At 35.0% G+C, this 25750-nt stretch overlaps 1 protein-coding gene across 1 annotated transcript; it reads right to left on the bottom strand.

Moving 5' to 3' along the window:
* Positions 1-791: 791 nt before the first annotated feature.
* On the bottom strand, positions 792-24383 carry LOC134260937 (uncharacterized). Its single transcript, XM_062743459.1, has 3 exons — positions 24378-24383; positions 23191-23367; positions 792-952 (listed from the first exon to the last, which is right to left on the bottom strand). The coding sequence occupies exons 1-3, from the start codon at positions 24381-24383 to the stop codon at positions 824-826; spliced, it is 312 nt and encodes a 103-aa protein (XP_062599443.1). The 3' UTR covers positions 792-823.
* Between the last annotated feature and the right edge of the window lie 1367 nt (positions 24384-25750).

Here is a 25750-nt window from a genome sequence, read left to right as displayed (position 1 = left end):
GTTTTCTCTATAAACGTTCAACCTAATTATAACCCTAATACATATACATGTTTAGTTCTCAATGGTTCAGGTAAAGTCAAAACACTGACACAGGCTGATATGTATAGCGTCTATTCGGCAGGACCGAACCTGGTGGTGTTAAGGCTTCAAAAAGGAGATCGAGTTTGGGTCGAACATGATTATGGAACTGGGTATCATACTCGGGGTGATGTTCCTATGACCACCTTCTCTGGGTTCCTAATATGATTCATTGAAAAATGTACTTTTTTGTAAGTTGTAGTTTTAGATTAAAGTCAAAATATTATTTTCATATCTTTTCAGAAAATTTAGGTTTAAGTAAAAGTATTATTTTTATTGTTTTTGAGAAAAAAACGTGAATGTAAATTACGGAATAAAAGTGAGAAAGAAAAACCATAATTTGATTTTTCTTATTTTTTTTCTATTTGCATCTTTTGACATAATACATGTAGCTATTTTGTATTCTTGCATATTTTTTTCTTATAATCAGATTCCTCCCAATTTTATTCATTAAATAAGACAGGTTAATATAAAGCAATAGATGTCGATCAGTTACGGTTTATTAACCTGATTTTTTAATATATAATGGGATAAAAAAAATCATCAATGCTGCCTGTAATATTTTCCAAGTTTTATTATTAAATTAGTCTAGTGAATGTCATAATAATGGTATAATATTTTCCAATGTTGAAAATGTAATAAATAAACTTTTTAAAAGTATATTAATTTTACTTTCATACAAACCAAAATCAAATTTCACGGTTACCATTTCTCTTCCTCTTCTTTTTTTATTCTGATCATTAATTCACCATCTCCGGTCAAACCATTTTGATTTTTGGGATTTTCCTAACAAGTTTTTCCTGTATTTATTCACCAACATATCAAAGTCATCAACACCATACATTTTCCCTTTCTTGGGTTTCACAGTTTTGATCTGAAGTAAAGAGAAGGCATGTACAGTGCAAATAAATAACAACTTTTCTTTTAGCATAAAATAAATGTGACTAGAAGAGCTAAGGCTTTTTACCTAAAACCATAGGCTAATTGTTTTAATTTATGCATCACAAATCATGTAATACTGTCATGTATTTGAAAAATAGCCATCAGTTATTATGTTCCCCAAACGGAGTTTGGGAACATATTGTTTTTACTCCGTTTCTTATCATTATTATTAAGATCTTCCGTTTCCAACGGAAGACCTTCTACTGATTCTGTTGTTTCTTTTCCACTATTATTATGTCGCCCCGAACGAAGTCGGGTACGACATATTGATATTGTACGCATGTTTTTTTTTATCCAGGCTGTTTCTCGGAGATGGCTGGGACAATCTTCCTGAAACTTTCCTCAAAGGACGATCACTGGTTGTAGTTGTGCAGTGAGGTCGTTCAGTTCCAATATGTCTACCGTTGCCATGGAAACCTGTAAAAAGCGACAAATTTTGTCCGAGAGTGTTCTCTCTGGTCCCTTAAACGTTCGTCATGAAACTTTTCTTATTTGAATGATTAGTGTCTGTAGTTGTGCGATTCGCATTTAAAATTTTCAAATAATCGATTATTGCCATGAAAACCAGGTGAAAGTTAAAATTCTTTAATTTCGATTTTCTCAATAACTACGCAGGCAATCGTTTTGAAACTTTCAATGTTTATTCCTTGCAATGTGTCAAAGTGATTTCTACTTTTAAAATAATTGTAATGAGTCGCTCACAGTTGCCATAGAAACGAAACAGAAAAAAAGATTCAGATGTACACATGTGTTCTCCAAGGTCTAGGTCAAAGGGTCAAAGTTCGTCGTATCCAATAAAAGTTCTTTTCACAAGGATTACATATTTGAAATACGAAAGCCCTAGCACTTACCATTCAAACGTTATGGCTATGTACTATGTTCAAGACGACCCCCCCCCTTTTTGAAGCACACAACCAGGTAGAATACACAGATATAACATATACAACTTACAAGTAACGTTTTAAAATCTTCATTCATAAAATTCAGTTCCTGTCATGTGATATTTTGCCATCATTCATTCTCCTTCTGTTTTGTCTCTTGAATTTATAAATATTTTATCTTATCTATATAAAAAAAAATAACGATTGTCAGCTGCATTTATTATCATTTCGCGTTTTCTTGCATATCTTTTACTTGTATATTATTCATTTCATTAGATAGTCCAAGTATAAATTAAAAAATTGGTACGTCATTTCCATAGTTTTTATTCATTCATAAATCCTTTGATCCGCTCCTGCAGGTTCGCGAAGCCTTGATCACCACTGTAAACAAAACATTCATCTCGCCGAAAATGTTCATGATTCCGCTAAACTGAGAAAATTTACACATGATTTATCATCTCATAACAAACATAAGCTCTCTGCAATGCAGAAATGCTCGAATTGATGGTGGCATGTCAGATTTGTTTTTCGGCAGAACCTCTAAAATGAAAGTGAAAGAGGGAAATTTCAGAGTTCTCACTGGCGTTACAATACACAAAATAATTCGGCTGATCTTCTTCATAAATGACATTTCCCAAGCTTTTATGATAGGAAAGATACTGCCAATTAACAAGTATGAGGCTCAGTTCAGTACATCTGCCAGATTTCTTTTATGCAAGTCTGCAAATTTTGGAACTTGTAATTTTCCTGCACTACTTTCTTCTCCTACCGTTCTAAAAATAATTAGTGGGATGTACCCAATTAAGGTCTTCCGTTTCCAATGGAAAGGACTGATACAACTCGATGGTTGTTTAAATTTAGCTAATGGACCTTTGTTTGAGTGATGATAAAAATGAAATCTTGTCCAGTACGGGGCGACATATGCTATTGCTTGCAATAGCAGACTTTCTAGTTATTATTATTTTTTTTCTTACCGATTTTGTGCAGACGATTTCTCGAGAACGCCTCGACAGTTTTTCATGAAACTTTCAGCAATGATAGGAAACTATTTGAACTTTATGTTTTTTTTTATTTTGCCGTCGTCACTTCCGGTCGCGAGATATGGCCATTTTTCTGTTTTTAAAGTGTCATTTTGTCCGAGTGTGTTCTCGAAAACGGTTGAAGATTGGGTCCTGAAACTTTCACGGATGATAGATTATGACTTCTAGATTTGAGAAGGATATATGGTTTTTGTTGCCGTCGCGTCCATCGTCAACCGGAAGTAGTTTAAAAATATGCAAAATGTTATTTTTTTCTTTTCTTAATATTTCTTATGGAGGCAAATAGAGTGTCTCGAGTAATATTATGTCCACCGGAAGTCATTTTTTCCAAACCGGAAGTTGTCCAAAAAATGAGCATTTTCCCTCGAAATTATCACGGATGATTCCTTTACACTCAGAAAAGAGTTATAGGTCATTTTAAGTACTTCCGGTCACACCGGAAGTGAATTATAAAGACCGGAGGTTGTTTGAAATTGATAGATTTCACTCTTTAATGTGTTCTCACGTATTTTGAATAATTGATCTGAACACTTTTTTTCATTTAAAGTTGTTTTAGAACCTTATCAAAAATCGAACGGAAGACCTACTCGTTGCTCGCAACGAGATCTCATCTAGTTATGTTCCCCAAACGAAGTTGGGGAACATATTGTTTTTACTCTGTTTCTTATTATGTTCCCCAAACGAAGTTGGGGAACATATTGTTTTTACTCTGTTTCTTATTATGTTCCCCAAACGAAGTTGGGGAACATATTGTTTTTACTGTGTTTCTTATTATTATTATTATTATTATTTTTCTTCTTCTTCCTGGGTACTTTTTTGTCCGGGAATGATCTCGTAAACTATACATCCGACTAAGGTGAAATGTTTTTAGGGTCAGTAGACATGTTATGTAGATTTGCGGAACGAAGGTCATTTTGCGCGCACGTGCTTGCAAGAGCGTGCACGTGCAACATGTGAAATGACCGATTTAATTGATATAGGCGTAACTTTTTAAATTTTTTATGAAATGCTTTGAAACTTATAATATAAGGATATATTAGTAGCATAGACAATATGACATGGTCAAAATAGCAAGATCTCACGCGCATGCACGTGCGCTTTGCTCTGATTGGCTGAAACTAAAGTCTCAATATCTTTCTTACTTTTTGACGAAATCCTTTGAAATTTTGAAAATAGCCATGCATTAGAATATCCTACAACAAGATATATAGCAATTGTCATGAAAACACGTGCATGCACGTGCGCTGCAATCTGATTGGCTGAAACTTTAAATAGCTATAACTCCCTTGATTTTCAACCAAACAGGATGGGATTTGGAACATAGATAGATATACTGGACTACTACAAGAAAATATTGTCATCATGCACATGCATACACGTGCATGTACGTGCGCTGCAATCTGATTGGCTGAAACTTTAAACAGCCATAACTCCCTTGGTTTTCAACCAAACGGGGTGGGATTTAGAACATAGATAGATGTAACGGACATCTACAAAACGATATGGTCACCATGCTCATGTAAGCACGTGCGTGCACGTGAAATGAGCAAAATCAAAAAAACACTTGAATGAGCGTATTTTTTAAATACTTTTGGATTAAATACTTTAATATTTAGTATATTAAGATATATAGGTTGTGTAGACAATATGATATGGTCATTACGCACATGCATTCACATGCGCACGCAAAATTTGAATGAACTTTGTACACTTCTGGGTAAACGTTATTAAAGTCTCAAATGCATCGAGTTTGTCTTATTTAATGAAATTTACAGGGAATATGGCACCAAAAGGGAGTTGGGGAGCGTTTGGGGAACATCTGTAACGGTCCCCGTTACAATTAGCACTAGTTATGTTCCCCAAACGAAGTTGGGGAACATATTGTTTTTACTCTGTTTCTTATTATTATTATTTTTCTTCTTCTTCCTGGGTACTTTTTTGTCCGGGAATGATCTTGTAAACTGTTCATCCGATGTAGGTAAAACCTTTTTAGGGTCAGTAGACATGTTATGTAGAATTGCCTAGTCAAGGTCATTTTGCGCGCACGTGCTTGCAAGAGCGCTCACGTGCAACACGTGAAATGACCAATATGATAGATATTGCCGTAATTTTTTTACTTTTTATGAAATGCTTTGAAACTGATAATGTGAGGATATATTAGAAGTACATACATGATGACATGGTCAAAATAGCGAGATCTCACGCGCATGCACGTGCGCTTCGCTCTGATTGGCTGAAACTAAAGTCTCAATTTCTTTCTTGTTTTTTGACGAAATTCTTTGAAATTTTAAACATAGGCATGTATTAGGAAATCCTACTATAAGATATATAGCAAATATCATGAAAACGCGTGCATGCACGTGCGCTGCAATCTGATTGGCTTATGCTTTAAATAGCTATAACTCCCTTGATTTTCAACCAAACAGGATGGGATTTGGAACATGGATAGATATAATGGACTTCTACAAGAAGATATGGTCACCATGCACATGCATACACGTGCATGTACGTGCGCTGCAATCTGATTGGCTAAAACTTTGAACAGCTATAATTCCCTTGGTTTTCAACCAAACGGGGTGGGAATTAGATCATAGATAGATGTAATGGACTTCTACAAGAAAGTATGGTCGACATGCTCATGTGAGCACGTGCGTGCACGTGTAATGAGTAAAATAAAAAATTCACTTGAATTAGCGTATTTTTTAATACTTTTGGATTAAATACTTTGATATTTAGTATATTAAAATCTATAAATTGTGAAGACAAAATTTTATGGTCATTACGCACGTGCATTCACATGCGCACGCGTGCAATGCTAAAATTTGAATGAAATTGGTACACTTCTGAGTAAATGTTGTTTAAGTCTCAAATGCATAGAGTTTGTCTCATTTAATGAAGCTGATAGGGAATATGGCACCAAAAGGGAGTTGGGGAGCGTTTGGGGAACATCTGTAACGGTCCCCGTTACAATTAGCACTAGTTATTATTATTTTTCTTCTTCCTGGGCACTTTTTTGTCCGCGAATGATCTCGTAAACTACACAACCAACTAAGGTGAAATGTTTTTAGGGTCAGTAGACATGTTATGTAGATTTGCGGAACGAAGGTCATTTTGCGCGCACGTGCTTGCAAGAGCGCGCACGTGCAACACGTGAATAACCAATATAATGTATAGTGCCGTAACTTTTCTATTTTTTGATGAAATGTTTTGAAATTCATAATGTAAGGATGTATTAGTAGTATAAACAAGATGACGTGGTCAATATGGGAAGATCTCACGCGCATGCACGTGCGCTACGCTCTGATTGGCTGAAACTTAAGTCTCAATATCTTTCTTGTTTTTTGACGAAATCCTTTGAAATTTTGAACATAGCCATGCATTAGGATATCCTACAAAATGATATATAGGAATTATCATGAAATCACGTGCATGCACGTGCGCTGCAATCTGATTGGCTGAAAATTTAAATAGCTATAACTCCCTTTGTTTTCAACCAAACAGGATGGGATTTTGAACATAGATATATATAATGGACTTCTACAAGAAGATATGGTCACCATGCACATGCATACACGTGTGTGTACAAACGCTGCAATCTGATTGGCTGAAATTTTAAATAGCTGTAACTCCCTTGGTTTTCAACCAAACAGGATGGGATTTGGAACATAGATATATATAATGGACTTCTACAAGAAGATATGGTCACCATGCACATGCATACACGTGCGTGTACAAACGCTGCAATCTGATTGGCTGAAACTTTAAACAGCTATAACTCCCTTGGTTTTCAACCAAACAGGTTGTGATTTGAATAAGATATATATATATAATGGACTTCTATAAGAAGGTATGGTCACCCTGCACATACATACACGTGTGTGTAGGTGCGCTGCAATCTGATTGGCTGAAACTTTAAACAGCTATAACTCCCTTGGTTTTCAACCAAACAGGGTGGGATTTAGAACATAGATAGATGTAATGGACTTCTACAAGAAGGTATGGTCACCATGCTCATGTATGAACGTGCGTGCACGTGAAATGGGTAAAATCAAAGATACACTTGAATGAGCGTTTTTTTTTTATACTTTTGGATTTAGTACTTTAATATTTAGCATATTAAAATATATAGATTGTGTAGAGAATATGATATGGTCATTACGCGCATGCATTAACATGCGCAAGTGTGCAATGATAAAATTTGAATGAACATGGTACACTTCTGGGTAAACGTTGTTAAAGTCTCAAATGCATAAAGTTTGTCTTATTTAATTATGCTTACAGGGAATATGACTATAAAAGGGAGTTGGGGAGCGTTTGGGGAACATCTGTAACGGTCCCCGTTACAATTAGCACTAGTTATTATTAAGGTCTTCCGTCTTCACGGAAGACCTTCTAGTGATTCTACTGTTTCTTATTATTATTATTCTTATTTTTTTCCCCAAAATTTTGTGCACGCGATTTCTCGAAAACTATTCAGTAGTTTTCTGTGAAAATTTTAGGAATTATGCGTCATTATATGAAGTTGTGGCATGGATAGGAAAATTTGGAATACTCACCTTTGGTTACAAGTTATTGACACTTTTCTGATTTTAAAATGCAATTTTGTCCCCCCTTTTTTTCGAAAATGGTTTAAGATATTAACTGGAAACTTGTAAGAGATTATAGATGATGACTTTTAGATGTGACGAATCACCTTTTCGTGTGTCGTCGGTACTTCCGGTTGCTACCGGAAGCGAAATTAAAAAGTCCGTATTTTCTAACTTTTTTGTTTTTCAATATTTTTCATTGATTTTTAGAATGTTAATAGAGACCCTTCTTATTAAGCTTACTATATAATTTGTTTGAATATTGATAAATCCAAACTCTAGAAATTAACATTCAAAAATCTGAAGTGGGTCCAAAATGGCGGCTGTCTCTGTCAACTCCGACATTTCGCAATAGGGGTTTACGGAGGCAGCAGAGCGTTTGCTTGAACGAAAGTAAAATAGGGATAAAAGAAGTGTAAAGGAATACTAGGATTGTCACGTCGTTGTTACGTTGCAAACGTGTGTCAAATTATGTTTTAATCCATGGTGGTCTCAAACGTCTTCTATAATTGGTTTTGGCTGGTTCTCAAAGTAGAAAAAGAAAAGACTAAATGTGCAAATGAAATACGATACCTATAGCTAGTATCTTTTACTTTTTGCGGAAAAACAGATTTTAAACCATAGTTATAAGTAATAGTTTTTAAGAAACATATATAGTAAGTATTAAACGTTACCACCGTTTTCCTAATGCACACTTGAATTAAACAAATAGAAAAGACAGAAATAAGAAAACCATATCTAAAAAGATAATTTAATGGAGTTTATATCATCATTCTTGTCTCAATGATCTCATTCAAGTTATTAAACATAAATGGTGTCTGATTCCTTGACCGTCATAGGGCGACACGCTTTTCGGCGAAGCAATTCAAGCTGTACATGAAAGTTTAAGTAATCGGGATATTTCATTATAGGGATAAACAGCAAAATAAAAATCAGTTGAAAATTATAGCAGTTTCACTGATTTAGTGCTATTTATCTATATACAATATGTGTTAATACGTTAAATATACTTTCTTAACAATGAAATTTAAGCTATACGAACATTCTTTTTTCATTTCCATTGAAACTATCACACCTATTTAATGGAACATTCCAAAGAAAAAGGCCCGAAGATTTCTTCGATTCGTTTGACGCAAAATTATGAATAGTGACCCGCCTTTCATTATTCTAAGACAGATGAACTGTTGCAGAAGTATATAAATGTATATTTAAAGCTATGGTCTCAATAGCGTAATAGTCAGCGCTTTGGATTTTTGCGCTGGCGACCCGGGTTCAATCCCCTTTGTTTCCATGAAAAGTTATATATCACTTTTCAGCTCGATTTTGCGGGGTTTTTTTTCCAGAATTGGACGGAAGACCTCTCGTTGCTCGCAACGAGTTTCTTTTCTAGTTATTATTATTTTTCTTCTTCTTCTTCTTCCTGGAACTTTTTTGTCCGGGAATGATCTAGTAAACTATTCGTCCGATGTAGGTAAAACCTTTTTAGGGTCAGTAGACATGTTATGTAGATTTGCGGAATCAAGGTCATTTTGCGCACACGTGCTTGCAAGAGCGTGCACGTGCAACACGTGAAATGACCAATATAATAGATATAGCCACAACTGTTCTATTTTTAGATGAAAAGCTTTGAAATTCATAATGTGAGGAAATATTAGTAGTATAGACATGATGACATGGTCAAAATAGCAAGATCTCACGCGCATGCACGTGCGCTTCGCTCTGATTGGCTGCAACTAAAGTCTCAATATCTTTCTTGTTTTTTGACGAAATCCTTTGAAATTTTGAACATAGTCATGCATTAGGATATCCTATTACATGATATATAGCAATTATCATGAAAACACGTGCATGCACGTGCTCTGCAATCTGATTGGCTTAAACTTTAAATGATTATAACTCCCTTGGTTTTCAACCAAACAGGATGGAATTTGGAACATAGATAGATATAATGGACCTCTACAAGACGGTATGGTCACCATTCACATGCATACACGTGTGTGTACGTGCGCTGCAATCTGATTGGCTGAAACTTTAAACAGCTATAACTCCCTTGGTTTTCAACTAAATGGGGTGGGATTTAGAACATAGATATATGTAATGGACTTTTACAAGAAGATATGATCAACATGCTCATGTATGCACGTGCGTGCACGTGAAATGAGTATAATCAAAAATACACTTGCATGAGCAAGTTATAATTTGTTCAATTATAATAATTTTGGATTAAATACTTTAATATTTAGTGTATTAAAATATATAGATTGTGTAGACAATATTACATGGTCATTACGCACATGCATTCACATGCGTACGTGTGCAATTCTAAAGTTTGAATGACCTTAGTACACTTCTGGGAAAACGTCGTTAAAATCTCTAATGCATAAAGTTTGTCTTATTTAATGAAGCTTACAGGGAATATGGCACCAAAAGGGAGTTGGGGAGCGTTTGGGGAACATCTGTAACGGTCCCCGTTACAATTAGCACTAGTTATGTTCCCCAAACGAAGTTGGGGAACATATTGTTTTTACTCTGTTTCTTATTATTATTATGTTCCCCAAACGAAGTTGGGGAACATATTGTTTTTACTCTGTTTCTTATTATTATTATTATTATTATTATTATTATTCTTTTTTCTTCTTATTTCTTCTCCGGTACTTTTTTGTCCGGAAGTGTTCTCAGAAACTGTTCACCAAACTTAGTTAAAACCTTTTTAGGGTTAGTTGGCATGTTGTGTAGATGTGCTGAACGAAGGTCATTTTGCGCGCATTCGCATGCACGTGCGGGCGCGTGCAATGAGTAAAATGACTGATATATTTAATATGGTTGTAACTTTTATATTTTTTGATAAAATGTTTTGAAACTCATTATATAAAGATATATAAGATGTATAGATAAGATGACATGGTCAAATTTGCATGAACTCACGCGCATGCACGTGCGCGTTGCTCTGATTGGCTGAAACAGAAATCTTAATATCTTTTTTGTTTTATGATGAAATGCTTTGAAATTTATAACATAGACATGCATTAGGATGTACTACAATATGATATATAAAATTTTTCATCAAATCACGCGCTTGCACGTGCGCTGCAATCTGATTGGCTGAAACTTTAAATGACTATAACTCCCTTGGTTTTCAACCAAACAGCATGAGATTTAGAACATAGATAGACATAAAGAACTCCTACAAGATGGTATGGTCATCATTCTCATGCATGCACGTGCGTGCACATGTGCTTTGCTCTGATTGGCTGAAACAAAAATCTCAATATCTTTTCTGTTTTTTAACAAAATGCTTTGAAATTTAAAAGATAGGCATACTTTAAGATGTCCTGCAATATGATATATAATAATTGTCATGAAAACACGTGCATGCACGTGCGCTGCAATCTGATTGGCTTAAACTTTAAATGGCTATAACTCCCTTGTTTTTCAACCAAACAGCATGGGATTTAGATCATAGACAGACATGATGGACTCCTAGAAGAAGATATTGTCATCATGAACATGCTTGCACGTGCATGAACATGCACTTCGCTCTGATTGGCTGAAACAATATTCTCAATATCTTTTTTGTTTTTTGACGAAATGCTTTGAAATTTAAAACATAGGCGTGCTTTAGGATATCCTACAATATGATATATAATAATTTTCATAAAATCACGCGCATGCACGTGCGCTGCAATCTGATTGGCTTAAATTTTTAATGGCTATAACTCCCTTGGTTTTCAACCAAACAGGACGGGATTCAGAACATAGATAGACATAATAGACTCCTACAAAAGGGTATGGTCATCATGCACATGCATACACGTGCGTGCACGTGAAATGAGTAAAATTACAAATACACTAGATTAAACATATTTTTGGATTACATGCTGTAATATTTAGTATATTAAAATATATAAATCATGTAGACAAAATGATATGGTCATTACCACATGCATTCAAATGCGCATGCGTGCAATGCTGAAACTGAATACTTTTGGATTTAACTTTGTTAAAGTCTAAAATATATCGCGTATGTCTTATTTAATGTAACTTTCTGAGAATATGGAACAAAAGGGAGTTGGGGAGCGTTTGGGGAACATCTGTAACGGTTCCCGTTACAATAAGCCCTAGTTATTATTCTTTTTTCTTCTTATTTCTTCTCCGGTACTTTTTTGTCCGGAAGTGTTCTCAGAAACTGTTCACCCAACTAAGCTAAAACCTTTTTAGGGTTAATAGATGTGTTGTGTAGATGTGCGGAACGAAGGTCATTTTGCGCGCATACGCATGCACGTGCGTGCGCGTGATATGAGTGAAATGACCGATATACTTAATATAGCTATAACTTATATATTTTTTAATTGAATGATTTGAAACTCATTATATAAAGATATATTAATAGTGTAGATGATATGACACTGTCAAATTAGCACGAACTCACGCGCATGCACGTGCGCTTCGCTCTGATTGGCTGAAACAAAAATCTCTATATCTTTTCTGTTTTATGACGAAATGCTATGAAATTTAAAATATAAGCATACTTTAGGATGTTCTATAATATGATATATAACAATTATCTTGAAAATACGCGCATGCGCATGCGCTGCAATCTGATTGGCTTAAACTTTAAATGGCTATAACTCCCTTGTTTTTCACCCCAACTGGATGGGATTTAGAACATAGACAGATATAATGGACTCCTACAAGAAGGTATGGTCATCATGCACATACTTGCACGAACGTGCACGTGCGCTTCGTTCTGATTGGCTGAAACAAAAATCTCAATATCTTTTCTTTTTTTTGACGAAATGCTATGAAATCTAAAATATATACATACTTTAGCATGTACTACAATATGATATATAACAATTGTTGTGAAAACACGCGCATGCATGTGCGATGCAATCTTATTGGCTAAAACTGTAAATGGCTATAACTCCCTTGTTTTTCAACCGAACAAGATGGGATTTAGAATATAGACAGACATAATAGACTTCTACAAGAAGGTATAGTCCTCATGCACGTGCGTGCACGTGAAATGAGTAATATTAAAAATACGCTTAAAAGAGTTCTGGATTAATTGATTTGATGTGAAGCATATTAAAATATATAAATAGTGTAGACAAGATGATATGGTCATTACGCACATGCATTCAAATGAGCACGCGTGCAATGCTAAATTTAAATATTTTTTGTATTCTTTTGGGAAAACGTTGTTTAAGTCTAAATTGCTTAAAGTGTGTCTTATTTAATGCGCTAACAAGGAAAATGGCACCAAAAGGGAGTTGGGGAGCGTTTGGGGAACATCTGTAACGGTCCCCGTTACAATTAGCCCTAGTTAAGGTCTTCCGTTTCCAACGGAAGACCTTATTGTTTTCGTTCGGTTTCTTTTTCTCTATTATTATTATTATTATTATTATTATTATTATTCTTCCAACCGATTTTGTGCACGCGATTTCTCAGAAACGGCCCAGCCGATTTACATGAAATTTTCATATGTAATAGCTAATCAATTGATCTTGATAGGTTTTTAAGCGTTTTTATGACGTCACTTCCGGTCGTGAGATATGGGGAATTTTCTGATTTTAAAATGCAATTTTGTCTTGATTTAGTAGCGGAAACTGCTTAAGATATGAACTGAAGATTAATTGGATATGATAGTTCATGATTTATAGCGTTGCAGAATTGCCTTTTCGTGCGCCGTCAGTACTTCCGGTCGATACCGGAAGCGAATTTAAAAAACGCAATTTTTCAACTTTTGTTTTTTAATATTTTTGTTTTTGATTTGAATAGAGACTCTTTTGCAGAAGCGAAATATGTAATTTGTTTGAAAATCGAAAAAGCCAATCCCGAGATATTTACATTTGAAAACGCGAAGCGGCGATCCCAATGGCTAAATGGTTAGCGCGTTGGATTGTCACGCGGGCGACCCGGGTTCGATCCCCCATATGACCAAAAAATTTTATCATTTTTTCTGGTCGAATTTTCGATATTATTTAATTTTAGACCATTTGGACCAATATATCATAAACTTTTAAGCATATCTTGCGTAATTAGGGGTCACGAAGGGCCAGAATGTCAAATCTTTGACGCTTTATATCTCGAAAAGGGGGGATATTTTGATAAGCAATATTGAACAAAAGATGGTCAGAATAATGTTCTTAACAATATGCATACTTTGAATTTTTGTAAAACGGCCCCATTAAGGACTCGTTAGAGCGGCCCCTAAATATTTCAATTTAGCATATCTCCATAACGAATAGAAATCTCTGAATAAGTGTTGAGCAAAAAATCTTCAAAATCATAAGACCTTTCATCTGATATCAAGAAGAAGGGGCTGACCCCTCAAATTAGGGGCTCAGAGGGGCCAACATTTTTTTTTATCTATAACTCTCTAATGATCAATATTCTGTGATACATTACTGAAGCAAAAGTATTTATCATAACGATTTGCAACAATATATGATACAATTTTGATCATATGTTACGTAATTAGGGGTCAAAGGGGCCAGATTATCAAATATTTGATGCTTTATATCTCGAAAAGGGGGAATATTTTGATAAGCAATATTGAACAAAAGATGGCCAGAATAATGTTCTTAACAATATGCATACTTTGAATTTTTGTAAAACGGCCCCATTAAGGACTTGTAGGGATGGCCCCTAAATATTTCCGTTTAGCATATCTCCACAACGAATAGAAATCTCTGAATAAGTTTTGAACAAAAAATCTTCAAAATCATAAGACCTTTCATTTGATATCAAGAAAAGGGGGCTGACCCCTCAAATTAGGGCCTGAGAGGGGCCAAAAGTATTTTATTTATAACTCTCTTATGAACAATATTCTGTTATACATTACTGAAGCAAAAGTATTTATCTTAACGATTTGCAACAATATATGATACAATTTTGATCATATGTTACGTAATTAGGGATCAGAAGGGGCCAGAATATCAAATCTTTGATGCTTTTTATCTCGAAAAGGGGAAATATTTTGATAAGCAATATTGAACAAAAGATGGTCAGAATAATGTTCTAAACAAGATGCATACTTTGAATTTTTGTAAAATGGCCCATTAAGGACTTGTAGGAGTGGCCCTTTATTATTTCCATTTAGCGTATCTCCACAACGAATAGAAATCTTTGAATAAATGTTGAACAAAAAATCTTCAAAATTAAAAGACCTTTCATTTGATATCAAGAAAAAGGGGCTGACCCCTCAAAATAGGGGCTCAGAGGGGCCAAAAGTCTTTTATCTATAACTCTTTAATGATCAATATTTTGTTATACATAACTGAGGCAAAATTATTCATCATAACGAATTGCATCAATATATGATAACATTTTGATCATTTGTTACGTAATTAGGGGTTGCAAGGGACAAAATGCGTCATTTTTTATGCTTTACGTATCAAAAAGTATTTTTATCAGCCTTTTTGAACAAAAGATGTTTACCATTCACTGATAAAAATGAAAAAAAAAATTATTTTAATGAAGGAAAACTTAGAGTCATTCTCTTTTAACGATTATCTCAGTCAAAATCACATCTCATCTTATCTAGAAATTCAACGGAAGACCTACTCGTTGCTCGCAACGAGATCTCATCTAGTTATTATTATGTTCCCCAAACGGAGTTTGGGAACATATTGTTTTTACTCTGTTTCTTATTATTATTATTATTATTTTTTTTCTTATTTGTTCTCCGGTACTTTTTTGTCCGCGAGTGTTCTCAGAAACTGTTCACCCAACTGAGCTAAAACCTTTTTAGGGTTAATAGGTGTGTAGTGTAGGTGTGCGGAACGAAGGTCATTTTGCGCGCATACGCCTGCACGTGCGTGCGCGTGAAATGAGTGAATTGACTGATATACTTAATATAGCTATAACTTTTACATTTTTTGATGAAATGCTTTGAAACTCATTACATAAGGATATATTAAAAGTGTTAATAATATGACACTGTCAAATTAGCATGAACTCACGCGCATGCACGTGCGCCTTCCTCTGATTGGCTGAAACAAAAATCTCAATATCTCTTTTGTTTTCCGACGAAATGCTTTGAAATTTTTAACATTGTCATGAATTAGGATATCCTACAATATAATATGGAAAAAAATTCATGAAATCACGCGCATGCACGTGCGCTGCAATCTGATTGGCTGAAACTTTAAATGGCTATATCTCCTTTATTTTTTGACGAAATGCTATGAAATTTAAAACATAGTCATGCATTAGGATATCCTGCAATATGATATACAAAAAATTTCAAGAAATCACGCGCATGCACGTGTGCTGCAATCTGATTGGCTGAAACTTTAAATGGCTATATCTCCTTTGAGTTTTGACGAAATGCTTTGAAATTTAAAACATAGTTATTTATTAGGATATTCTACAATATGATTTAGAAAAAATTCTTGAAATCACGTGGATGCACGTGTGCTGCAATCTGATTGGCTGAAACTTGAAATGGCTATAATTCCCTTGGTTTTCAACCAAACAGGATGGGATTTAGAACATAGATAGATATAAGGGCCTCCTACAAGAAGGTATGGTCATCATGCACGTGCACGCACGTGCGTGCATTTGGAACGAGTGAAATTGAAAATACACTTGAATGAGTGATTTTTAATACTTTTGGACTAAATGCTTTCATATAAAGTATATTTTAATATATAGAAAGTGTAGACAAGATTATATGTTCATTATGCACGTGCATTCACAAGGGCACGTGTGCAATGTTAAAATTTGAATATAATTGGTATCCTTTTGGGAAACCGTTGTTAAAGTCAAAAATGCACAGATGTTGTCTTATTTAATAAGGCTTACAGGGAATATGGCACCAAAAGGGAGTTGGGGAGCGTTTGGGGAACATCTGTAACGGTTCCCGTTACAATTAGCACTAGTTATGTTCCCCAAACGAAGTTGGGGAACATATTGTTTTTACTCTGTTTCTTATTATTATTCTTTTTTCTTCTTATTTCTTCTCCGGACTTTTTTGTCCGCGAGTGTTCTCAGAAACTGTTCACCCAACTGAGCTAAAACCTTTTTAGGGTTAATAGGTGGCTACGTTTTCAGTACAGTGTAGAATATCTGTGACAAATACTTGAGAATTTTTTTCTTGAAATATCAACTTAAATTTTGACATGGGATAAAATATATATCTATACTTGCTAACTGCATCATTAAAAAGATAACTTTTTAAGGAAAAATGTTTTTATTCATGAAAAATAATCGGGCTGTCCACATCACATGTTGGACGAACAGGACAGACAAAATCGGTTGTATCTTCCATCAACTACAATATAAATTGCAAATCTACATTTCTTGTACTATATTCTAGGTAAGCAATTATGTTTAAACCTTTTGTCATATTTCAAAATCATTTAAACTCATTAAAATATGAAAAAAGTGACAAAGTGTTGGACGAACAGGGACAGACAAAAAGTCTATTTTTCTGTTCTCAGTGCTTAAGAAAAAGTATTTTCAGCTTTGGAATTTGAAATATATGATGACCAAAGACATAGAATGCAAAAAGAAATTGGGGAAAATTGATAAATAACACTAGTATGAAACTTTAAAATGTCACTTTTTATGTTGGACAAACAGAAGACAGATGTTGGAAAAACCTGGACGGACACTGAGGATTTAGGGAATTTTAATCTCTTTTGTATTTTTTATTACACACAATAACTGAGGAAAAAACACACAAAATGATCTATCTCCATCTAAAAGATATTTATTCAGGTAATTATTGACATAATCTATATATAGCTGCTATGAAGTTCCTCTCAGAATCTTCAACTGTCTCTTTGGTATATACTGTTAAAAGAAGAATTTGAGATATTAAATCTATTTCATTTGAATTAATTAGAGGTAATCTGTAATCAACTTTTATAGATAGGACCGAGATCATTAAAAAAATTTCACTCAAGTTTGCTGCACATTTAACATTAAGAATTCAATATAATTACCATAATAACATAGATATCTATAAAGTATTTGTCCTTGTTACGTCCGAATGGAAATCATTCTGTCCAGATTGAAAAATCATCGCTTTACTTTATATTTTGATGAAATTACGAAGTTATTTCAATCTATAATAACAATTACGGTAATGTAGCATGATAATTCACAAGAATATGTGTGATGTTAATTAATTTTGGCGTCTAAATTTCATAAAATATCACATTCGGACGAACATTCGGACGAACACACATTCGCCCGTAACTTACATACTTCAGTGAGACGGACAACTATTTTTCCTTGCCTCCGTCCATCTTGTAAACAGACTGGTTTGCGGTAAACACGTGATGCACTCGTTTTCTACCATCTCAAGACATGTATGTCGTAAAAGGGGCCCCAGAGAGGTCCGTTGATTGAAAAAAATCGGTATTTAATTTTACAATTTTCGCCCGTAACATAGGACAGACAAAGGAGAAGATTTAATTGATTTAACATATTTCACAGAAAAACAATGTTATCTGGATAGAAATGGATTTTATTATGCAAGAAAGTGCATATCTACAGCTGAAAAGCGGCAAGAAGCTTTAAACACGCATGCAACATCTGTCAATTTAATCATTTTTGGTCAGTGTAAATTGGACAGACAAGAGTTCGTCCGACACACAATTTTAATTTTAACTTTTATTAATTAAAGACAGTTTCCATGGCAACTAGAAAAACTGATTTTTATTGAAGAAACATCGCTAATAAAATTAGCAAAAGAACTGTGTCTGTAGAGTAAGATTTAATAGGCTCATACAACCGTTTAATTAAGACCCTATGCAATGTCACATTTTACATTCCAAAAAAAAGGGGAATGTTGAAATAAAAAATTGAATAATTTTTTTTATGAATGACTTTGACTTATGAAATTGTGTTAAATATATCTCTAACCTGTAAAGTATATTATATTTGTGTCTCAGGTTTATTAATTTTTATAGAAAATTAGTAAAAATTATTTTTTCATAAGCCACCCTAAATTTACACCTGACTGAAAACATAGCCAGGTGTGTAGTGTAGGTGTGCGGAACGAAGGTCATTTTGCGCGCATACGCATGCACGTGCGTGCGCGTGATATGAGTGAAATGACTGATATACTTAATATAGCTATAACTTTTACATTTTTTACTGAAATGATTTGAAACTCATTATATAAAGATATATTAATAGTGTAGATAAGGCGACACTGTCAAATTAGCACGAACTCACGCGCATGCACTTGCGCTTTGCTCTGATTGGCTGAAACAAAAATCTCAATATCTTCTCTGTTTTTAGACGAAATGCTTTGAAATTTAAAACTTAGGCATGCTTAAGGATATCCTACAATATGGTATACAAGAATTTTCATCAAAACACGCGCATGCACGTGCGCTGCAATCTGATTGGTTTAAACTTTAAATGGCTATAACTCCCTTGTTTTTCAACCAAACAGCATGGGATTTAGAACATAGACAAATATAATGGACTCATAGAAGAAGGTATGGTCATCATGAACATGCTTGCACGTGCATGAACGTGCGCTTCGCTCTGATTGGCTGAAATAAAAATCTCAATATCTTTTTTTGTTTTTTGACGAAATGCTTTGAAATTTAAAATATAGGCATGCTTTAGGATATCCTACAATGTCATATATATTAATTTTCATTATATCACGCGCATGCACGTGCGCTGCAATCTGATTGGCTGAAACTTTAAATGGCTATAACCCCCCCTGGATTTCAACCAAACAGGATGTGATTCGGAACATAGATAGATATTATAGACTCCTACAACAGGGAATGGTCATCATGCACAGGCATGCACGTGCGTGCACGTGAAATGTGTAAAATTCTAAATACACTAGATTAAAGATATTTTTGGATTAAATGCTGTAATATTTAGTATATTAAAATATATCACTACTGTAGACAAGATGATATGGTCAGTACGCACATGCATTCAAATGCGCATGCGTGCAATGCTGAAATTGAATACTTCTGGAAAAATTTTGTTGAAGTCTTAAATGTATCGCGTTTGTCTTATTTAATGAAGCTTACAGGGAATAAGGCACCAAAAGGAAGTTGGGGAGCGTTTGGGGAACATCTGTAACGGTTCCCGTTACAATTAGCCCTAGTTATGTTCCCCAAACGAAGTTGGGGAACATATTGTTTTTACTCTGTTTCTTATTATTATTATTCTTATTATTTTTCTTCTTCCTGGGAAAATTTTGTCCACGAGTGATCTTGTAAACTACACATCCGACTTAGGTGAAACCTTTTTAGGGTTAGTAGGCATGTTATGTAGAGTTGCCAAACAAAGGTCATTTTGCGCGCACGTGCTTGCAAGAGCGCGCACGTGCAATAGGTGAAATTACTAATATAATGGATATTGCCGTAACTTTTCTATTTTTTGATGAAATTTTTTGAAACTCATAATGTAAGGATACATTAGTAGTATAGACAAGATAGCATGGTCAAAATAGCAAGATCTCACGCGCATGCACGTGCGCTTCGCTCTGATTGGCTGAAACTAAAGTCTCAATAACTTTCTTGTTTCTTATCATAATCCTTTGAAATTTTGAACATAGTCCTACATTATGAAGATCTACCGCACGATATATAAGAATTTTCATGAAAGCATGTGCATGTGCGCGTGCTGCAATCTGATTGGCTGAAACTTTAAATGGCTATTTCTCCTTTGTTTTTTGACGAAATTCTTTGAAATTTAAAATATAGTCATGCATTAGGATATCCTACGAAATGATATAGAAAAAAATCATGAAATCACGCGCATGCACGTGTGCTGCAATCTGATTGGCTGAAACTTTAAATTGTTATTTCTCCTTTGTTTTTTGACGAAATTCTTTGAAATTTAAAATATAGTCATGCATTAGGATATCCTACAAAATGATATAAAAAAAATCATGAAATTACGCGCATGCACGTGTGCTGAAATCTGATTGGCTGAAACTTTAAATGGCTATAACTCCCTTGTTTTTCAACCAAACAGGATGGGATTTAGAACATAGATATATGTAAGGGACTCCTACAAGAAGGTATGATCATCATGCACGTGCACGCACGTGCGTGCATTTGAAACGAGTATATTTAAAAATACTCTTGTATGAGTGATTTTTATTAATTTTGGACTGAACGCTTTAATATATAGTATATTAAAATATATAAAAAGTGTACACAAGATGATATGGTCATAACGCACATGCATTCACATGCACTTGGGTGCAATGCTAAAAATTGAATATAGTTGGTATCCTTCTGGGAAAACGTTGTTAAAGTCAAAAATGCACAGAGTTTGTCTTATTTAATGAAGTTTACAGGGAATATGGCACCGAAAGGGAGTTGGGGAGCGTTTGGGGAACATCTGTAACGGTTCCCGTTACAATTAGCACTAGTTATTATTATTATTATTATTCTTTTTTCTTCTTATTTCTTCTCCGGTACTTTTTTGTCCGGAAGTGTTCTCAGAAACTGTTCACCAAACTAAGTTAAAACCTTTTTAGGGTTAGTAGGCATGTTGTGTAGATGTGCCGAACGAAGGTCATTTTGCGCGCATTCGCATGCACGTGCGGGCGCGTGCAATGAGTAAAATGACTGATATATTTAATATTGTTGTAACTTTTATATTTTTTGATAAAATGTTTTGAAACTCATTATATAAAGATAAATAAGATGTGTAGATAAGATGACATGGTCAAATTTGCATGAACTCACGCGCATGCACGTGCGCTTTGCTCTGATTGGCTGAAACAGAAATCTCAATATCTTTTTTGTTTTATGATGAAATGCTTTGAAATTTATAACATAGACATGCATTAGGATGTACTACAATATGATATATAAAATTTTTTATGAAATCACGCGCATGCGCGTGCGCTGCAATTTGATTGGCTGAAACTTTAAATGAGTATAACTCCCTTGGTTTTCAACCAAACAGCATGGGATTTACAACATAGATAGACATAAAGGACTCCTACAAGATGGTATAGTCACCAATCACATGCATGCACGTGCGTGCACGTGCGCTTTGCTCTGATTGGCTGAAACAAAAATCTCAATATCTTTTCTGTTTTTTTTACAAAATGCTTTGAAATTTAAAACATAAGCATACTTTAAGATGTCCTACAATATGATATATAATAATTGTCATGAAAATACGCGCATGCACGTGCGCTGCAATCTGATTGGCTTAAACTTTAAATGGCTATAACTTCCTTGTTTTTCAACCAAACAGGATGGGATTAAGAACATAGACAGACATAATGGACTCCTACAAGAAGGTATGGTCATCATGCACGTGCGTGCACGTGCAAATGAGTAAAATAGTGTAGACAAGATGATATCGTCAATACGCTCATGCAATCACATGCGCACGCCTGCATTGCTTAAATTTGAAATACTTGGTATACTTTTGGGAAAAGTTGTTTACGTCTTAAATGCATAGATTTTGCCTTCTTTAATGAAACTTACAGGGAATATGGCACGAGAAGGGAGTTGGGGAGCGTTTGGGGAACATCTGTAACGGTTCCCGTTACAATTAGCACTAGTTATTATTATTATTCTTTTTTTTTCTTCTTTGTTCTCTGGTACTTTTTTTGTCCGCGAGTGTTCTCAGAAACTGTTCACCCAACTAAGTTAAAACCTTTTTAGGGTTAATAGGTGTCAAGTGTAGTTGTGCACAACGAAGGTCATTTTGCACGCATACGCATGCACGTGCGTGCGCGTGAAATAAGTGAAATGACTGATATACTTATTATAGCCATAACTTTTACATTTTTTATTGAAATGCTTTGAAACTCATTTATAAGGATATATTAATAGTCTAGATAATATGACATGGTCAAATTAGCAGGAACTCACGTGCATGCACGTGTGCTTCGCTCTGATTGGCTGAAACAAAGATCTCAATATCTCTTTTGTTTTTTGACGAAATGCTTTGAAATTTTAAAATAGTCATGCATTAGGATATACTACAATATAATTTATAGCAGGTATCATGAAAACACGCGCATGCACGTGCGCTGCAATCTGATTGGCTTAAACTTTAAAAGGGTATCACTCCTTTGATTTTCAACCAAACAGGATGGGATTTAGAATATAGATAGACATAGTGGACTCCTACAAAAAGGTAAAGTCATCATGCATATGCATGCACGTGCATGCACGTGAGATGGGTAAATTTTAAATATACTCGTGATGAAGAGTATTTTTTAATACTTTTGGATTAAATGCTTTATTATTTTATTATATTATTGTATATAGATAGTGTAGACAAGATAATATGGTCATTACGCACATGCATTTACATGTGCACGCGTGCAAATGCTAAAATTTGAATATACTCGGCATACTTCAGGGAAACGTTGTTAAAGTGTAAAATGCATAGAGTTTTTCTTTTTTAATGAAGCTTAAAGGGAGTATGGCACCAAAAGAGAGTTGGGGAGCGTTTTGGGAACATCTGTAACGGTTCCCGTTACAATTAGCCCTAGTTTAATTGTCTTTTGCAAAACTAAACACAAATGTCAATTCGATAAAAAGCTTAATCATAGAAGTCATCAGTATAATGGGTGGTTTCTCTGAAGAGACGTAACAAAATTTACACTTTATCCATCTAATTTTGATTAAAACTTTTGATGAAATTTTAAAGTCCTTCATCCTAAAGTATTAGTTGTATACAAACCTTTTCAATTAATACACTTGTTTCTTCATGTTTCCTTTTGAGTACTTTATTTTTAGACTTTTTATTGGTCGTCGTCACGGCTGGCCGTGGTTTGTGCCTGACTTTAGCCCCCCAGTGGGAGGGGAGTCCATTAGGTAACCTTTTACCATCCTCTGCTGCTGGGAGGCTGCCTATAAACTAATGTCCACCATTTTCGGGCCGTGGTATTTCTGCTTCTTTTTTGATTTCTTATCCCCATATACGCTTATTTCTGTAACAATCATACTTTGGAGTAAATATTGATAGAGACAAGAGTCTGTGACTATCCCTAAATAGTTCTGTTATTAGTGTAGTTTATGCCTAAATAATGGAACTGGCATCTTCATATTAGTAAAAATACATTTGACGTCTTCAATTATACATTTACTAGTAAATACTAGAAGTACATTTTTGTCTTGTAATTAGTACAAGAGAATATAAACTTTAATATCAACACACATTAATTAGCCAAGTCATAAGCGACAATATTGATATATATCTTCCCTTTACTCATAATTAATTTTGCTGTGATCGTTGTAATGAATACATGTAACATATTTTCTTTCTAGCATTAAACTTCGATGGCGAGTATAAGTGAGGCCTTTGTCTTAACACCATTGGCCAATTCTTTCAATTTCTTTTCTACCTTAACACTTCATCAACAAAACTTTGATTAAAAATTTTCGCGAAACTTCTACTTCTATATCCTTAAGTACATATTTAGGGCTAATAATTGACTTGGAACTTGTACAAAGATTTGTAATGGAAATTTTAAACAAGAAAACAACTTTATGTATTATGTCGTTAAATAACGCTGTTTTAAAGCACTGAAAATTTCAAAGTGTTTGTCATGTAGGAATTTTAACCCAAATTTTTTGGGGAAAGATGTAATTTTCAATTGGGACACTGAAGAGTCTTTTTTACTGTAACTCCATGCATTGTCATATTATGCCTTGGTATTTGTATTTTAGAGCTCTTTAACATCTGCTGATAAAATGACGTTATGTCTGACAGAAAAAAGAAAAGTAGTGGGTGGGATAAATAATTGATCATGAAACGGAAGTTGATTTTTTATCGTTTAGTTTCGTATAAACGTTAGACCTACGTTTTCACTTAATTCTTAAACACTAAAAAATATTACTTTTACGATCATACAAGTAGTATCATACTGCCATTGTACGGAGACTGCCCTGAAGTAATACACGCTGTATTAGAGTGTTTTGATACCTCTCAGGGGACAGAGTTTGAAATAGATTTCATCTGTGTGTCGTCTTATACATTGTATTAAGACCTGAATAAGGGATACAGTTGCGGAGGGCACATAGCTGAGAATCTAAAATAACCATAACATAAGACCTGAATAAGGCAGTTGGTTGGTTATAGGGAGAGATGGCATACCACAGGTGGGGGAAGTGCCAAGAGGCAGTCCTATCGTAGTGGCAGGAAAAGAAGAAATTTACTTACGGGAGACACCCGTTGACCACAGTTAGTGGTTGTCCAATCAAGAAGAGATCCATTGTATTACTTTATCGTATTTGTATATATTTGATTGTAATTTTATTTGGTCAACAAAAACCTGAGTTAACAGGTTAACAAACCCAAGTGTAACGCCTCGGTGATACAAGACGTATCACCAAACACCAAGCTCGGCTGCGTTGCACGTTACATTATTTGTTGGCAAGCGTCGGGATTTTGTTGACCATGGATTCGTCCAAGAAAGTGTCAGAAACTATAGAGCGAATGGAGAAGCTCTTAGAAAAAATGAGAACGCCAACCAGCAACGATGGTCAGACAAATGCGGCAAGCCAAGAGTCTGGATATGCAGCACGCAGTTCTGATAATACCGGTATGTCAGGAGATGTGTCATTTGACGAGTACGGCGCACGGCCTAAAGTTAGATTTCCAGACGAAGGCGCACCAAGCTACACATCAAGAGCTGGGGTTGACGACATTGTGACGGGCCATCTATTTGACACGCCTAAACCGCAGAGACAGTCAATGGGGACAGAAAATGCCAAGACAGGCCATATAATCAAGCCAGCCACGTATGACGGAACAGGTTCCTGGCTTGACTATAAATCACATTTTGAAGCTTGTGCTGTTGTAAACGGCTGGGCAGAAGATAAGAAAAGTCTTTACCTGGCTGTTTCACTGCGTGGGCAAGCACAATCAGTGTTAGGTGACTTACCAAGTGATACTGGTCAGCACTATAAGACACTGGTCAGATCCCTTGAGGAGAGGTTCTCCCCTCCTAACCAAACAGATCTGTATCGTGTTCAGCTAAAGGAACGAAGGCAAAGAGCATCTGAGTCCATACCAGAGTTAGGTCAGGCCATTAGACGACTAACCAATTTGGCCTACGCATCAGCACCTGGTGATGTGCGAGAAACTCTGGCCAAAGATGCGTTCATTGATGCCTTGGTAGATTTAGAGATGAGGATCCGCATCAAACAATCTCGTCCTCAAAATCTGAATGAAGCCATCCGGCTAGCAGTTGAACTCGAGGCTTATAATCGAGCAGAACGACGAAACCTAGAAGCAA

Source organism: Saccostrea cucullata, unplaced genomic scaffold, assembly GCF_032062105.1.
Source record: "Saccostrea cucullata isolate Sc308-1 unplaced genomic scaffold, CSIRO_AGI_Scuc_v1 ctg1300, whole genome shotgun sequence".
In the NCBI taxonomy this organism is placed as follows: Eukaryota; Metazoa; Mollusca; class Bivalvia; order Ostreida; family Ostreidae; genus Saccostrea; species Saccostrea cuccullata.
The sequence above is the reverse complement of the archived record's forward strand: the minus strand, read 5'-3'. Positions and strand labels throughout refer to the sequence as shown.

Bases quoted from the DNA above. Each gene is read 5' to 3' on its own strand.
- LOC134260937 (XM_062743459.1), bottom strand. The intron at 953-23,190 runs GTTTGTATACAA...TCTTTACTTCAG, and splicing joins CAAGTGTATTAATTGAAAAG to ATCAAAACTGTGAAACCCAA.